The sequence below is a fragment of the Ctenopharyngodon idella genome, chromosome 10, assembly GCF_019924925.1.
Source record: "Ctenopharyngodon idella isolate HZGC_01 chromosome 10, HZGC01, whole genome shotgun sequence".
NCBI lineage: Eukaryota > Metazoa > Chordata > Actinopteri > Cypriniformes > Xenocyprididae > Ctenopharyngodon > Ctenopharyngodon idella.
The window spans coordinates 20,505,367-20,523,706 of record NC_067229.1 but is presented as its reverse complement, the minus strand read 5'-3'; the positions used below and the strand labels follow the sequence as shown (position 1 = coordinate 20,523,706).

Here is an 18,340-nt window from a genome sequence, read left to right as displayed (position 1 = left end):
ACACAATAAAGGTTTAAAAAATCACAAGCGGGTTATAACTGGTGTGTTTTATGTCATAGATCAAAATATTTAGAGGCTTTTGTTAACCACAGATCTTATTTCAGGTGATTTAGCAAAAACCAATTTAAAAAACCCATAGACTTTAAGGCGATGGAACCGGAAGTGCTAAAATGCTAACTCGCTTCCGGGTTTTGAATACAAAAACACGTCATCTCTGAGGTACTCTATACTCACAATTCTAATGTTATAAGAAAACAACAACAACAGCAACAACAAAAAACATAACCTGACACAAAGGTTTTTTTTTTTTTTTTTTTTTTTTGCACAATGATAAATGGCATCATCAGGTATATCAGTGAGTGACTCACGACAATAATGGATCGTAGCCACCACTGGCAGAATATAAAACGGCAACTATGTATCCGAGTGAAATGGCTTCTCAGCCAAGGAAAGAAAAAAAAAAAAAAAGAAAAAGAAAAAAAGGAGCACAGGACTTGATTTTGTCCATGGGGAATTTATTGGATGGTTGTGGTTTGCTATTGGTCGATATCATGTGAGTGACAGGTTGTCCCACCCTTGTGGCAGTAAACACATCAGAGAAGAGATGGATATTATTTTGATTCAAGATTACGAGAACACATGTCTTTAAAAAATGATGTGCATGGATAAAGCATTTATAATAAATTCTTCAATATTCCATAAAAAAAAAAAAAAAAAAAGAATTGTCATATGTAGTTTTATACTTCATTATCTCTGGTTGAAGAACTGTATGTAGTATGAAGGAGTTCCTCAGGGTTCACTGCTGAGCCCTGTAGAGTTCGAGAACTTTACCCAGCATCCTCTTCGCGCTCAACATGGAGGAATTGACGGTGGAGGTCCGTGGCTCCAATGGAGCTTATTATAAGGTAAATACATTATTTTACTTGATTTTCTTTTACGGCACACACGTATTTGTCGGTTAAGACAGTGTGGATGGTAAAACCTTCAAGAAAATATTGGAAAACGAACTGTATCATGTACTTTTAACGCGTATAAATAGTACTGTTCTCAGTGTCTGTTAGCCGTTAGCCGGTTAGCAGCTGCGCAAGGATATTTAAATAATAAAAACATGACACCATATAATGGTAAGTTTTATTTGACCTCGACTACATGTACAAAAGATTCTTCATTAGGAGAAACAGAGTTTTAAGGTTCAAATAACTGACTTTTGGTTTCACTTTGTTTATCTGCTAACTGTTATTGAACATTATTCAGTCTAGGCGTTCGATTATGTCGTCTTTTAACGATTAATATGAATAGAACCATAACAAATGCTTAGATAAATAGTAATTCTATCTAAATACTAATATAAAAGTCAGTAATTGGTCATTGTTGTTAATCAAACCTGCTGTTGGTCATGCTCGTTAGCTTTACCATTATTGTGTTGAAGCACGCTACCCAATAACCTTCCTGATACATTTATAATGCAAATGAAACTGTTTATTCGAACAAGTTTAATTAAGTTTCTCATATATACGTGTAGTTAAGCTAAAAAGATGCCAGGAAGCTCGTATTCATAATTTAAGGTGTGGTCAGACATGATCAGATCATAAAAGCAACTTGTGTCCTTCGACCAGATGATTCGGCTGTGTCAAGAAATTTCAAAGAAATCTCTATATTGATTTGAGTCGTCTTTGTGCAGTCCTATTAAAAGTTAGTATGCTTACTATGTTATTGCTTTCTACTTAAAGTATATATTAAGTCTAGTTGAAGCTATTATTCTGTCTCATCCTTCAGTTATTCTGTGCTTGTCAATTTGCTCCATGCTTATCTCAATGCATGTCAGCTGTTCACTTTCCATCTGCAGCTGTCATCCAGCACAGCAGATATTTTAGCACCAGTCTATTTTGAGATGAGGCTTAAGAGATACCAACTTCCATTTTGGAGTCAGTTGCCATTGAGAGGCAGTGCTGACTAGTCAGCTGATCTTAAGTAATGAAGTATCACTTTGTTTTAATATAATATCAATTTCATTTTATATTTGATTGATCACACCTTATAATTAGTCCTACCTATATTAAACAAAACAATACCTCTTTTTTTATAACACATTTTAATGTTACTATTCATCAAAGTACTATTTATTAAAACAAAAAGCACTGTGAATGTGTAACCAAACTTCATATAATCAAGCTCTTCCAAGTAATCATAAGTTATTATAAGTTAGACTGATTCTTTAAAAAAGTGTAATTCTTATGTCGAACTACACTGGTCATACTATATTATTTTTCTGTGTGAATTCAGCTGGGAAAACACAATTAGAAAGTATTTTATTTAGATTGTCTTTTAAATTGTTTGTATTTCATATATAAATTGTTTATTTCTTACATTTATTCTGTTGTTCTTATTCCTTTTATGGTATAACTTTTAGGCAAGTGTTATTTTAGTATTATTTATATACTATTTTGGTTTTTATTGATGTTTCAAATTGGTTTTATTTTTTATATTTTCGTTTCATTTTGAGTTTTAGTAATTTTTTGTTTTTATTATTATTATTAAATATATTTCTATCTAGCTTTAATTTTAGTACTTTGACTTAGACACCATTTTAAATTTTCATTTAAGTTTGTCATCTAATATTTATTCATTTTATTTCAGCATTATTTCAATTACAGAAAGCTATTTTAATATTTTTAGTTACTAATAATACCATAACACTGAGTACAACAGGATATTCAAAAAGAAAATGTTTTAGTATTTCAGTTAGGTTTAATTTACTTTTATTATGTTGGCTTGACAGAGTTAAAGCTCAGTTTAAGTTTTTGTATTTATTTCCAGTAGTTATTTATATATATATATATATATATATATATATATATATATATATATATATATAATATATATATATATATATATATATAAACCCTGTTTTGTACAGCACAAACTTTCACAACACAATGAATTCTATTCATAAATGTTTTTCTTGTTTACATTTATTTTAATAAACACTAAATCTTATTATTCTAGGGCTTTGTCAAAGATGTTCATGACGACTCTCTCTCCATTTCGTTTGAAAATAAGTGAGTAAAAGCTAATAGTTCACAATTATGAAAATATTGCTTATGAAATGAGCATTGGCAGATGAGCATCATTATATGAAAATGATTTTCTCAGCTGGCAACCTGAAAGACAAGTCCCCTTCAGTGATGTGCGATTACCACCTCCTGCTGATGGCAAAAAGGAAATCACTGAAGGAGAAGAAGTGGAGGTGAGTAAATGTTTATTATTAGTATTCTACTGTCTTTCACAACAAGAAGCACCATAAAACTCTTAACAAGTGGCTTTTGCTGTTCAGATTTATTCCAGAGCAAATGAGCAAGAGCCCTGCGGCTGGTGGCTAGCTAAAGTGCGCATGATGAAAGGAGATGTGAGTATGACACGCATCATGCTGGCTCAGTAAACTTTCTGTTTCCACTGAAGATCTCCTAGTTCACTTTCACTTTTGTTTCCTGCAGTTTTATGTTATTGAGTACGCCGCATGTGACGCAACCTACAACGAAATAGTAACATTTGAACGTCTCCGCCCAGTCAACCGCAATAAAGCTGTGACAAAGAACACATTCTTTAAGTGTACTGTTCCTGTCCCAGATGATCTCAGTGCAGCGTGAGTACTGGCCTCAATAGTTTAGACATAACCATTACTGTTATTCTAATATGTAGTATACAGTAATAATTAATACACCAACATTTTGTAGTTAATATTTTTAGTAAATTTTGTGATGTTTTTGTAACATATTTCCCATTCACATCCATTTAAAAAAAGGCTGTAAATGACAGCCTTATGGGCAGCAACATTTTTTTTCTGATCCTCTCCCATTGTTTCCTGTTGCTTCTCTTGGAATCCTGTCTAATGAAGGCAAAAAGGCCCAAAATATAACTTAAAGTACAACTTAAATTACTGTATTGCAGTAATGAGGATCACTATGGAAGCTTCTTTTCCCAATGGAATAAAAAAAATAAAAAAGGTAATCTGACAAATCTGACTTTTTTCACAGAAATGTTAGAGAGAAAATAGCAACTGCAAGTTAAGTCAAAATTGCAAGATAAAAACTTGCAATTCTGTTTTTCTTTCTTGCAATTGCTAGTTTATATCTCATAACTCTGACTTTTCTTGCAATTCTGGAAAAAAATATCAGAATTGCAAAGTTGCAAATGTGAGATATAAAGTCTAGATAAATTATGTTTTTACTTTTTATACCATGATGGAAACAAGCTTTCATAGGATCACCGCCGAGAATGAGAATTCCAAAAAACAAAACAAAACCATTTTGATGCATTACAGTAATGAGAATTTTAAAAAAATATAGATTGACAATTTGGGTGTGAAATGTGTTTATCTTAATAATTATATTGACAAAATAGTGTTAAGTCTTTCTTTAAGCCTTTAGTCTTTATATTTTTCTTTTTGATTTTGGGGCAAAATGTGACCTGCACATATAATTATAATTCATCTGTGCTAATGCAACAATATTGGTTAAAACCATGAACTAATTTCTTATTTGCTCATGTTAGATGTGAGAACGAACTTGCCCACAAGGATTTCAAAAAGGCGGTTGGAGCCATTCGGATTGTTTACAGCCCAGAGCAAAGTGAACTGATTGTACTGGTGAGTCCCAATTAACCATGACACTTGTGTAAGTAGGTTTGATTATGACAAACGCTTAATCTGCATTCTCTGAACACCACTAGTCCATGAATGAAGCCACCGTCAAGCGCGTCTCCCTGCTGAGTGACATGCATTTACGGAGCATCCGCACAAAACTTATGCTCATGTCCAGGAACGAGGAGGCCACAAAACATTTAGAGGTACATCAGCTCTCGTGTCAACTGCCACAATCTATTTTTCGTGATTATTAATGTGGGGCTTTTCACACTGCTCTTAACTCTGTTTCAATCCAAAATATATGAATAAACAGTGTACCAGTGTTATTTTAGTGTCATTGACATACTACTGTAGTTTTTGTTAATATTTTGAATGAGAAGATTATTTTTATATTTTCTGTTTATTTAAAATTAAGTTTTGTTTTGTGTGTTTGTCGTTTTTATTATATTTTTGTTTTAAATATGTCTATTTTATATTTATTAGTTTTAGTTATCTTGGTACTAAACAAAACAGTTAAACTGAGTGAAAATGAAAAATGTGGCTTTGGCAGCTAAAATGGTTTAAGTTCAAGGTTTTTTTTTTTTTGTTTTGTTTTTAGATTTTATTTTATTTTATTTCAGGTAACAAAAATAGTTTATGGTTTGTTCTAGTTTTAGTTAACAATAATAACCATGCAGTATGCAACTCAATTGTTATGTTAGTACTAAATGAAAGTTAATCTTGAATTTAAATTAAACGAAAATGAGAAATTTTGCTTTGGCAGTTGAAATAAAATAAGTTAAATGTTCTTATTTTTATATTTATTTCATTTCAAGTAACAAAAATAGTTTTTATGGTTCGTTTTAGTTAACAATAATAACCCTGTAGTTATCATACAATATTCAAAAAGTTATGTTAGTACTAAACGAAAGTTAAACTTAAACGAAAAAGAAATGTTTAGGGCAGCTGAAATATATATATATATATATATATATATATATATTATAAGCAATGAAAATAGTTTTGTTTTAGTTAATGACAATAACCCTACAGTGTGTAACTCAAAAAGTTGTAAATAAACTTCAGTTTACAATTTCAAATGTGAAAAGCCCCAGTGAACATGAGCATGTCTGTGTACATGTAGAGTACAAAGCAGTTGGCCTCAGCATTTCAAGAGGAGTTCACTGTGAGAGAAGATCTCATGGGTCTCGCCATCGGAAGCCACGGCAGTAACATTCAGCAAGCCAGAAAGGTTCCGGGAGTGACTGCTATTGAACTAGACGAGGAGACTAGAACCTTCAGGATTTACGGAGAGGTGCGTCCGCTTTCTGTCCATGGTGTCATTTAATCAAACAGGTTCTTTGTAATGGATACAATGCATTTTTAAATGTTTCTTTACAGAGTGCAGAGGCGGTTCAGAAAGCAAGAAATTATCTAGAGTTTCTGGAAGATTCGGTGCAGATTCCTCGTAATCTTGTTGGTATGCATGTTTGTCTTTTAGAAACAGTTTGTATAAAGCTTAAAGTCAATGTGAAATATTTCAGAGTGCAAATATGTAATTTTAGTATTATTTATATACTATTTAGTATTTATTAATAGATTGAATTAGGTTTTATTTATTTTTTTATATTTTCAGTGTTTGTTTTAATTTTAGTTTGTTTTAGTAATTTTATATGCTTTATTGTTATTTAAATGAATAATTTTAGTACTTCAACATAGTTATTTACTTCAGTTTTTAATCTAATATTTACATTTTATTTCAACTGCACTTCAATTACCGCAAACAATGCAGTAGTTTAAGAAGCAAACGCAAATGTTTTGTGAGAGAAGTCACTCAGTTTAATGTAATTTTGACTTTAACCATCCATAGGGTAAATTTTTAACATAATTTTGACTTTAACCATCAAAACTGTGTGTTGACATAATTTTCATACGAGTCTTCCCTTTGTAGGGAAGGTTATTGGAAAAAATGGCAAGGTCATCCAGGAGATTGTTGATAAATCCGGTGTGGTGAGAGTGCGCATCGAAGGCGACAATGACAACAAACTCCCCCGACAGGAAGTAAGACAACTGAGAGAAGCACAAACAAGCAAGCCAGATCAATGTATACACGCATACGATAATGCATTTTTATTATTATTTTTTTTTTAAATAGGGAATGGTGCCATTTACATTTGTTGGAACGAAGGAGAGTATCAGCAATGTGCAGGTCCTACTGGAATACCATATTGCTTACCTAAATGTGAGTATTAGAGATAAATACAGCAGCTGTGGTGACAAATGGCCGGCGATATTTGAGAAACTCAAACGCTTGTTTGTGATGTGCAGGAGGTCGAACAGCTGCGACTGGAGCGGCTGCAGATTGACGAGCAGCTGCGTCAGATTGGGATGGGTTACAGGCCTGCCCCAAACCGACCCGCCGATAAGGACAAGGGCTACGCCACTGAAGAGAGCACATCTAACACCACCCTCCATGTCAATCGCTCCTACTCCGGCAGGGGCCGTGGCCGCCGGGGTCCCGGATACACGTCTGGCTACGGTAGGGCTTTTGTTTTAAAATCTTTTAAATCTTTCAAAAAACGGCTCATATTTCACTCCAAATTTGAAATAAATTAAATATTTCATAAAAAAAAATAAAGGGGTACACTGGCAAAATGGGCTTTCAATAAAACTTGGCTGCCTATGCAGTAGAAAGGCGAGGGGAAAAAAAAAAAAAAAAAAAAAAAAAAAAAAAAAAAAAATATATATATATATATATATATATATATATATATATATATATATGAAATCGCTGCTACATGACTAGAGAAAACGCAGACAAAAAGGCTGTTGTCTTCCTTTTTGCCAAATAGGTAGGAAACCTTATAATGCACTGGGAAAATTGCCGTCCAAGGCTACTCACACTAGTCTGCTATGGATACACTTATCAGAGTCAAATACTGCCTTGATTTAGTAGGAAGTACTGCTTAGCAAACTATTAGTCATAATGGTGTCGACTTGTATTGTTCCTGGGTGCAAGAATTCAAAGAGTGAACGTTTAGCGGGAGTGAGTTACTTTCAATTTTCAGTGAAGGATCCAGTGCGTTGTAGGCAGCCGCTAATGCCTGCAAAGAATCATAGATATATTGACAGAATGCCACGACAAAAAACTGGAAAAACTTCTGTGTTTGTAGTCAACATTTCAAACTGGATGACCACGAACAGTGTTTTAGACCAAATAAATTCCAATAAATCGCAATAAGCTTTGTGCATTGTTATTTTTGATATGAAACAAAGTCTCAGATTTCAAAATCTGTCCATTTTATTATTAAATTAAAAAAATAAATACTTTTTTAGTGCTGTTTAACGTGGCGTGACAGCGCACATGAACTGATCATCTCCTCCGCTGTAATACTAGTTACCGCGTGAAACACATAAGAATGAACATCTGAAGGTATGTTAAAAGATACAACTTACCGAAATCCATATCATGTCTCATGTAATCGCTCAATCAGTGTTTCAACCGCTGAAACATGTCGATAAAACAGCTTACAATATGTCACATTTACCTCAGGAAAACCATATTCAGTGACCATAAACTTGTTAGTCAGCTTGAAAAATGAAATCTAGAGAGGAGCATTTTGCTAAATATATGCACCATATTACATATTCATTATAATTTTTAATGTTGTTCAATATTTTATGCATGTTTGAATAAATCTGTCAAGTTTTTATGACAGCCGCCATTTAAATGTTTTTTATTTAAAAAACATGAATTGGAGTACATTTTTACATTTAATCATTTAGCAGATGCTTTTCTCCAAAGCGACTTACAAATAAGAACAATAGTAACAATCAAATCAACATGAGTGCAACAGTATGCAAGTGCCATGTCAAGTGCCAGTTATTCCAACAAAATGCTCGTAGCAAGGATTTTTTTTAATAAATAGAGAGAGAATAGAAATAGAAAAAGTGCTAATATTAGTAGAAATATAATTACAGGATTGTAAAGTATTAACTTCAAAATTGAATCGAATCATGAAATCTGAGTCAATACCCAGCCCTACAATAACTGTTCTGTTATAACCTCTTGATCCAGCTGTCGTGGTTTGGGAAACAAAAATGCACAAGTGTAATCTGTAGTTTTCACGAAAGCCCTGGAGCTGTCAAAAGTGTTTTGCGTCATCTAGTGGACTTTTGCTGACAAATAAATGTGAATTTCTTGTTCCAGGTAACACAGAGTAAACATTGTTCATTTTACATACATTACCGACATTGTAACAATAAAAAGCGGGTTGAAAATCTGCAAAGTTAAACTTTCACATTTTTCATCACTTACAGGCACTAACTCTGAGCACTCGTACGCTTCCGAGACAGACTCTGAGCGCAAGGAAGAGCTGAGCGACTGGTCCCTGGCAGGAGAGGAGCCCGAGCGCAACCTCAGACAGCAGAGAGACAGCAGGAGGAGACAGGGACAGGGAGAGGGCCGGGGCCGAGGACGTGGAGGACCTGGCGGACCTGGCGGCAGAGGCCGTGGCTCAGGACGAGGGGCGTCCAACTCCATTAGCTCAGGTATACTGGATCCCTTCCATACTTTAGCAGTAACACATTTTATTTACCAGCACACGTTTTAGGGCCCTATGAAAACTATTTTACTTTTTCCCAAATTCAGTTTTTTTTTATTATTCCATTTTAATGGTTTATTTAAATTTTAATTATTAAAAAGCATGTCTAATCATTTAATTTGATAAAACTTTCACAATTTAATAATTTACTTAAGTTTTAGCAATAATAGGACCCAATGAAAAATGTTTATTTATTAATTTTTTTTAAGAAATTCTCTGTTGACTGTTTAAATTCCCCTGGATTCTGTGTGTTTTAAGATTTATTACAAATCTATTATCAAAAATAGTGATAATCAAATGGATGCATAAAACTTGGTGCTCTTTGGTCAATTTAAAAAAAAAAACTGTGTCAAACCGAATGGTATGACACTTGGTGATTTTTGAGGCACTTGCTATGTGAACACACACAAAAAATTGTATACTTGATTCAAAAAGGTTAAACAGGGCTCCAGACTGTGACCTTTTTCTTGTTGATGCGAGTCAATTTTGTTAGAGGTCACTCTAGTGTGACCACCACATTTCCCAACTGATAAGAGCTGCCATTTCTGTTGCACATACGAAACATGGACCGCTTATCAGCTCGGACCAATAATAGACAGCACAGCACGAGCTCAGTACAGGTTTACGCAACACTGTTATTACACAGTACTGGGAGATCCAGTGAGAAAAAGTGTTTGAATTTGCTGCAGAATTAATAACATGGCAGCAAAATCTAGTGAAAAGTACTTCCATAAAATGGCCACGATGTACCTAAGCTAAAATGTTAAAAAACAGCATTTTTTTTTTAAGTTACCAGCCAGTGCGAGTGTTTTTGATAATTGTCACAATAAGTTCATGGCCCCCAGAATAATTTTGTTGTATGAATATCTGAACATGCAGTATATCAAAATAAAGAACAAAGCCTCCGTCAAAGGCGGGGGAAGAGTTAATAAATCATTTCCACGAAACGGAACAAATGCTTAATTTTGACCACGGTATCCATTTTTTTTTTCCTTAAAATAAAATAAAACCATTTTCTTTAAAAAAAAAAAAAAAAAAAAAAAAAAAAAAAATATATATATATATATATATATATATATATATATATAATATATATATAAAAATATTTTAAATTTAGCATTTGGTAGCATCAGTATTTTAAAATCTAATTTAAAAAACTATTACTTTAAAATTTTTTTTTTTTACAGGCAGCAGCACTGGAAAAAAAAGAAAGAAAAGAAATATCTGGTTTCACTTTATTTTGATGGTCCCTTTAACAGATTTGGTTGACTTTAAGTAACTTTGCACCTACATGTCTACTAACTCTCATTAGAGTATTAGTAGAGTATTAGTAGACTGGTAGGGTTAGGGTTAGAATAAGTTGACATGTAGTTGCAAAGTTACTTATAGTCAACAGAATGGTCAAAAGGAACAATAAAAATAGAATGTTACCAAAAATACATGCTATGCATGCTGCATTGCACAGTAAATAATATATATATATATATATATATATGTTTTTTTTTTTTTTTTTTTTTTTTTTTTTTTTCAGTCCTGAAAGATCCAGATGGAAACCCATACAGTCTGTTGGACAACACTGAGACTGATCAGACAGCAGACACAGATGCCAGTGACTCCCAGATGAACACCAACCGCCGCAGACGCTCCCGTCGCCGCCGCACAGATGAAGACACCACAGTGATGGATGGCATGAGTGAGTCCGACAACGCCTCCCTCAGCGAGAATGGCCTCGGTAAGGACACAGCCTCAGAGGATTTACTGCATCAATCTTTTTAGTATCGATTAATCTGTTGATTTAATTTTATTTATTGATTATTTTGCCCAATGTTTTCCTCTAAATAGTGTGTAAAATAAATGCTATTAACAAATATAAATGCAACACACTAAATAATGCACAATTTTTGCTAAAATGTAATTTAATTTTTGCTAAATTTAATTAAAATTATCATTGGTTTTTAGGTTTTTTATGGAATTTAGTTGGAATTAAAAACACTGAGACAAATTCCACAAACTGCAACTTTCTCAAATGGCTTTCAAAACGGTTATCAATATTTAAGGTCAGGTTTTGCACCGATCTTTTGTAGATGACACTGAAGCTAAACCACAGCGGCGCAATCGTAGCCGCCGCCGCCGTTTCCGCCCTCCTGAGGAGAGGCAGCCAGGTAATGATGGTATGAATTAACACTGGGTTTGTGTTAATCCAAACTGCATGGCATTAAATGCCTTGAATAACATCAGGCCTTTAAATTGAACTAGAGCCCACATGATTCAACATGCCAGATCACAACAATAGTTTTTTTTTTTTCTTGAGGAAAGTTATTATCAGCTATTTGTTACATTATAGACATTTGCGTGAAATAACATCCAAAAATGATGTTTATCTAGAACTTTTGAATCCATTTATTCTTATTGGTTACACAATTGCAGATAACATTGGTTTATAAGCTGTAGGTATTCATTTGCATGGTTGATGTAAATGCATGTAGGTCTTTTACATTCTCAACCTAGAAGATTCAGTCAAAAAGGAGATTGTCCAAGCTTCCCATTTACATACAGTGAAATAGAATCTTCCTCTCTGCCACAGCTCTCGAATCTACTTGCCACCTCACATATCGGATCAGGTTCAAGGTTTCTTGAATCCCGCATCTAATTGGAAGGGCAAATGAGATTTGAGAGCTTCAGCAGAGGAACATTTTCAGTACTTAATTTTAGGCCTGTTCCACATACAAAGCTGTTTTACCCTTATTTAAGAATAATAAAGATGTTTTGCGAATGAAATCATTGACATTTTTTTTCAGTTACTGTGGCTGACTACATATCACGAGCTGAATCTCAAAGCAGACAGAGAAACCCAAGAGACCTGAGGAAGAACAAAAAGGATATGGTGACTCTAGATTTCTTCTTTCATATCTCGCTGTGATTAGCTTTAAATTGGAGAACAGGAATGCATTATTATGCATATAACATATTACTAATTTTACATTAATTAATATAATTATTAATTTGGATATTGGATATTTGTTTTATTAAGCGATAAATTATAGCAAATATTTACAATTTAACTATTTTACTATTCATCTTTTTTTGTCTATAGCATATTTCAAAAGGAATATTTATCCATTTTTCATGTTGTGATCAGGGTTATTATAGTTAACTAACACTAAGAATAAACAAAACATTTCCATAACTTGAAATAAAATAAACTTTAACTAAAATAAAATACAATATTAAAAACTTATTTTATTTCAGTTATTCAAAATGAAATTTCTCATTTTCATTTAGTTTAACTTAATGCACTAAAATAACAAACTGAAATAGATTAAAAATTATATAATAACTATATATAGTATTTTTTTTTTTTACAAAATTACTAGAACTTACAATGAAAAATATAAAAATAAAAACCAATTCAAAATATTAATAAAACCAATAGTATCTCAATTATACTGAAATAATGTGATACCTGAATGAACTTGCAGCATATGCAAACCATTTGTCTTATTTAAAAAAAAAAAAAAAAAAAAAAGTGTTTAGATTAGTAATATCACTCATTTATCAGTTATAATGTAGCCTAAAATTTTACATTATTTTATAATGTTGATGCTTTTCTAATCTAAGGCTATATTTACATGTTTCCCTCAGTCATGGAAAACCTGTAAATATTTCTAATCTTGGAAAGGCATGAAAAATGTTATTAAACCTATAGAAATTCCCATGTTGTTTTGATGTTGATGTTTTCTAGTTACACAGCTTTAAAGTAGTTTTAAAAACCCTTGTGCAATAATCACTACAACTTTTCAAGTTGTGGAAACCGATTGGTCAAGATGCTGTATTTCGATTAAATCCGTTTCCTGTCTTCTACAGGGTCAAGTGGAGTTCATATCGGAGCACAGCCCTACTGAAGCTGTGAGCAATGGCCCCACCAAAGCAGACGATCAGAGCAAGACGCCACAAGCTTCCACCGAGAAGGCGCCCAAAGCCAAGCCAGCCGTCGTCAACGGAGTCTCCTAATCAGTTCGGTTTATTTCTCCAAACTCATAACCTTTACAGTTTTACAATAGTGCTTGTACAAGCTTGCCAAAGATAGACGTACGGACTTCCACATTCTCGATTGCACTTTTCAGTTCCTTCACTATGGAACAGATAATTACAATGGAAAAAAAAAAGACGACAAAAAACAAACAAAAAAAAACCTTAAGTCACACCTATGTTCCTGATCAGATGTTGTGCCTTCAGAGCGTAGTTTCAACATAATGTTGGCTGGCTATAGAGAAAACGAACAGAAAACAAACAAACAAACAACTTGTCTGAAAGACTCCCAGACATCCTTAGCTGCTTTTTGTTACGTTTTAATATGCAACCACTTCTTCACGAGGGGTTATGGGAAAAAGGATGTTTTGCACTGAATAGTCATTTCTTGACCTTTGGAATAATGTTAGTCTGGAAACTGGTGTGCTAACTCTGTCCATTTTAAATGCTGTATGTAAAACACTTCCTGAAAGATTAAATTTGGGTTTCATCTTTTTCTTGTTGGGTTGTAATGGTGGCAACCGAGACTGTTTTGCTAAAGGAGCCTTTTTTTTTTTTTTTTTGGTTTATTTATTTTAAAATGTACAGTATTTAAAATTAACTTGGCAGTTGTTTTTAACACTAAGCTGTCCGAACTTCTTAGCACGCAAACTGCAAATTTGGACTACTGAAAGATCAATTTCCAGATGTTCTGTTCTGTAAACTACGTTCGTTAGTCTTTATGGGTTTTTTTTAAAGATCATTCTGGTTGTTTGATGTGCAATATGTTTTGTATGCAGGTAGTTCATAAATAAACATTTGATCTTCCAGCCAACCTTTTAAAGTTGGTGTATTCCGTCGTTTTGGTCTTTGCCTGTCCAAACAAGGCTCCTGAATATTTTAACTTACCTTTGTGTAAAGGTGCGGTAATTTTTCTGTGAGGGCGAAAGATTTTACCACACAGCAATGGGTTCAACGGGTTTAAGCTTGTTACACGGATTCACCACCTTGACCAGCAGAAAGCTGTTTGGTTTGAAAGTGACTTCTGTGAAAGCTGTGCTTCACACATCACTACACTATTGACAATGGGTCTGCAAAATTTTGTGAAAATTTCATGACTGACCGTACCTTTAGTTCAAATGCTACACTCTGCAACATATTCCATTGAACCTTTTCAATTTCTTAGCAATTCAATTGATGATTCTTTCAGTATTGAGGACATCCACACCATAATAATCTTAATTGCCTAATCCTAATATTAAAAATATATATATTTTGGGCAATATTTATCATTCATTACATTTACCTGCAATTACTTTGTTTTGAGTATGTATATGTATTTACAGATTCATTCAAACTGAAAACTCATCAGTTCAAGAGTCTTTTTGACTGATTCTTTTAAAAGAACTTGTTCATAGGAATCATTGGCTCATGAATTGGACTATACTGGTTGTGCTGTACTGTATTATATAGATTTTTCAATGTCAGTTTTCTTCTTGTAGTCGTTTGACTTAATTAGATGTTGATTTGCTCCTTGAAACTTCAGAAAAGATGGGGAATTGACTTTTTGACTTGACTGTTCACACTGATGAAAGTGGTCCACATTGAATTCAGATTAAATGATTTCACAACAGGTTCAAGCTGGTTACATGGATTTACTGTGTTCAACAGAAAGCTGCTTGGTGTGTACTGTGCTTCATACATCATACACATATGATAGTGGCCCACATTGGAACTGAATTCAAATGAAAAATATTAATTTTCATACAAAAGGAGATCTGATCGAGATGACACGGTGTTTAATGATCAAGTAAGAATTCAAGTGCATCAGACAGGGCTCGTTCAAACATTCAATGATTGATCTATTTCTTATTTTGTCCATCAAGTAAATCTTTAGCCTCGTTGATTTTTGTTGCCAGATAAGGGGATCCACCTGCCGAAGAAATGACACTGACAGCTCAGAGGAATTTAAATACTGCAGAGTTTTGCACCTTTTGTATTTTATGATTAAGCTAAAACAAAATATGAATCCTTGAAGAAAGTCTCACCTCGGTCAGGATGGTTTAAAATCATCAGTTTTCTGTGTGCCTCTCTGATCTTGTTTTTGTTAGCGGTAGGACTAATGGAAAGAGAATGAAAACCTTAAGAAATGCAAATGGTTCAAACTTTGTGCGGTCCTTTCAATCTCACGATGTTTTAAAATCATTTGAATTACATTTATTAACAAAAGTTTATGGCTCAGAAAGCAGATTAAAGGCCCGCTAACACAAAGGACGAGAGGAAGAACTAGTTTTAGTAATCACACACCACAACTATAATGATAATGACAGAAAAATATTGGAATTACTTTCCGAATGTTTTTTTTTTTTTTTCCGCTGATGAATTATAAAAACATTGACAGCCCCACTTAAAAGACTGCAAACATTTAATGAGGCAGATGATAAAACTGTAGCAAGCTTATGATAAAATAACGGCATTGTGTGTTGATGTGGATGCTAATATAGTTAACTTTATTATAGTTATCCTTATCGTTCTTGGTGTGAATGGGTCTTAGCTATAACTATTAAAGTTATAATAATTGTTATAATTCTATAGCAACATCCACACCACAGCTATAAGGACACAGAGCAACAGCTTGTTGGAATCATTTTCAGACAGTTTTTTTTTCCGCTTATAAAAACAACATTAACTTGGATGCAAATATATATACACCGTGTGCAGAATTATTAGGCAAGTTGATTTTCTGATTTTTTTTTTTTTTTTTTTTCCAGGCACATTTTACTAATTCCAAACCACATCAATCTTAATAACTACTAATAATTTTTCAGTGATATATAATTGTTCATGAAGGTTAGAAATGAAAAATGCCTCATATTCAGGTGTGCATAATTATTAGGCAGGTCAAAATGAGCCAAAAAAGAGATTTAATTGAGACTGAAAAGTCAAATTATTAAATGCCCATGAGAAGGATGCAATACTAATGCAATACTAGAAATTGCAAAGTTAAGCCATGACCAATGGACAGCAAGACGCTCATTGGGTCAGCAGGGTCAGACAAAAACAGGTGGAGAAGAAAAGACACATGTTAACTGCTAAAGAAATTAGAATGAAGTGTGAAACCATCAGGAACCCTTTAGTCTTCAGCGCCACCATTTTCCAGAACTGCAGGGTTCCTGATGGTTTCACACTTCATTCTTCACCTTAATTCTTATTTCTTTAACGGTGGAAAGCAGTTAGCAGAAAACATACTACTTTTGAAAAAAAAAAAATGACTGGAATTAAAAACTAAAATATTTTAAACATTTTTAGATATTTAATTTGTTGATGCAATTTAACTATTTAAGGTGACAAATAGCACTCTGATATAACAGTAATTATAATGTCTTAATCTGTTATGTTAGTATCACTGATATTTTTATCATTAACATCAGTTTTAATATTTATATTTTCTGTTTTCATTTTAATTTCTAAAGTTTTAGTAATTTTGTTGTGTATTTTTGTCATTTTTGTTTATCAAATATGTCTATATAGTTTTTATTCATTTTAGTTTTTTAGTAAATAAAGTTAAACTAAAAATTTTATGTCTTTATGTTTTATTTAATTAACGTTTAGTTTATTTCACGTAGCAATTTTTAATGGGTCTAGTTAACTATAAGAACGATGTTCTTAATGATTAAATATTTGTATTATTTTGTGTAAATACAGGCTATATCTAAACTTAATACAATCAATTTTAGTATATAATATGATATTTTCCTTGTTGATGAATATCATACAGTTCATAAAAAAACATAGACTACCTGACACCAAGAATAAGGGAAGCTTCTCTCCTGGTCATCTTTGGTTCAAAACCACCTCTGTAATATCCACTACCAAAAGCCTGTCACACATATATAATTTGTTTGTTAAAAAAAAAAAAAAAAAAAAGTTATTTGTTTGAGTTTACTGAGACATAATGTGAGAAATATAACTTGCAGATTTGGATGCTTCTAGAGCTTGTTTCACTTGAGGCTCCATATGCTTCATGGCTTGCATTGCATAGCGACCTGTAAAAATGGGTCAACAGAAAACAATCAGGCTTAATTAATGAACAGATGGAAATGTATAATGTTTCTTTGCAAATTTATCAAATTTTGCGGGAATCCTACCTGCAAACCCAGCTGCTGCCAGGGTAAGGCCCACGGCCACCATGGTACTGGCCTAAAATACACAAAACAATAACCCTTGATTGTGCAATTTGCATTAATTGAGAGGCAATTTGCATTATTCAATGCAACCACACATCAGACACGTCAATCATAAAACATCCCTTATATTACAGATTAAATATCATCCACTACATTGATTACATGCATCATAATCATATCACACCAATTTACAGTATCAGACAATATTACACCAGCTACGGTTATCCAAGCTGCAAAAGTTTAATGTTTTACATATAACATGTTAAATAAACGTTATACAGATATTTACAGGTACAAATATACAGGTCTATAATGTAATTCTACCCCATATAACTACAAACATGAATGATTTGCTCAGACAGTCGGTCTGTAAGAGCAACGAATGTCACTATCAGTTAGCAATGCGCTGCTCCTACCTTTCATTTTCTATTAAATTAACGTTACTTAATAAACGCTCCATAAATACACCAGACTGTGTTAAAGCGAAGAAGAAAATACTTACCATTCTCTCTGCTAAGATCCTGTGTTGTGAGCGTCTATAGTCATAACTTTAATCATAACTGGCTGCTAAATGTCAGGCTCATGTGTGTTGCTGTTATGGTGACTTCTGAACTTCAGACAGCGACCTCTGCCGCAAAACGAGCCAGCACGTCGCAAAAGCCGAATTTACGTCGTAAAACGTCAGTTGCAAAGGCAAGTGAGCTCCTATGGTGCAGAAATGTGAAGGTAACCACTACGGTCTAATGGTATTTAGTAATGACAAGCTGAGATTTTTTACGAATTTGCCCATTTGAAAACAGAAACAAAGTCTGTTTATATAAAAATATATCATATATAGACTAAATATAATGTAGCCTATTATAAATAAAGACTTTCTATATAACCTAGCAAAAGCCTTCAAACAGACGAAAGTTATTGAT

At 33.1% G+C, this 18,340-nt stretch overlaps 2 protein-coding genes across 3 annotated transcripts; one reads left to right on the top strand and one right to left on the bottom strand.

Annotated features, from left to right (window-relative positions):
- The first annotated feature begins 768 nt into the window (after nt 1-768).
- fxr1 (FMR1 autosomal homolog 1) lies at nt 769-14,086 on the top strand. 2 transcript variants are annotated; one of them, XM_051909056.1, is made up of 17 exons: nt 769-905; nt 3,007-3,059; nt 3,154-3,247; nt 3,335-3,406; nt 3,495-3,643; nt 4,552-4,645; nt 4,729-4,845; nt 5,766-5,936; nt 6,023-6,101; nt 6,573-6,682; nt 6,777-6,863; nt 6,950-7,160; nt 8,942-9,172; nt 10,757-10,957; nt 11,310-11,387; nt 12,024-12,109; nt 13,090-14,086. In XM_051909056.1, the coding sequence occupies exons 1-17, from the start codon at nt 855-857 to the stop codon at nt 13,234-13,236; spliced, it is 2,031 nt and encodes a 676-aa protein (XP_051765016.1). In that variant the 5' UTR covers nt 769-854; the 3' UTR covers nt 13,237-14,086. The 2 variants fall into 2 exon arrangements, with proteins under 2 accessions (XP_051765016.1, XP_051765017.1); XM_051909057.1 differs by lacking the exon at nt 11,310-11,387.
- A 924-nt stretch (nt 14,087-15,010) lies between these two features.
- On the bottom strand, nt 15,011-18,071 carry dnajc19 (DnaJ (Hsp40) homolog, subfamily C, member 19). The gene is made up of 6 exons (XM_051909059.1): nt 17,923-18,071; nt 17,382-17,433; nt 17,209-17,279; nt 17,034-17,113; nt 15,282-15,352; nt 15,011-15,166 (listed from the first exon to the last, which is right to left on the bottom strand). The coding sequence occupies exons 1-6, from the start codon at nt 17,923-17,925 to the stop codon at nt 15,096-15,098; spliced, it is 348 nt and encodes a 115-aa protein (XP_051765019.1). The 5' UTR covers nt 17,926-18,071; the 3' UTR covers nt 15,011-15,095.
- Between the last annotated feature and the right edge of the window lie 269 nt (nt 18,072-18,340).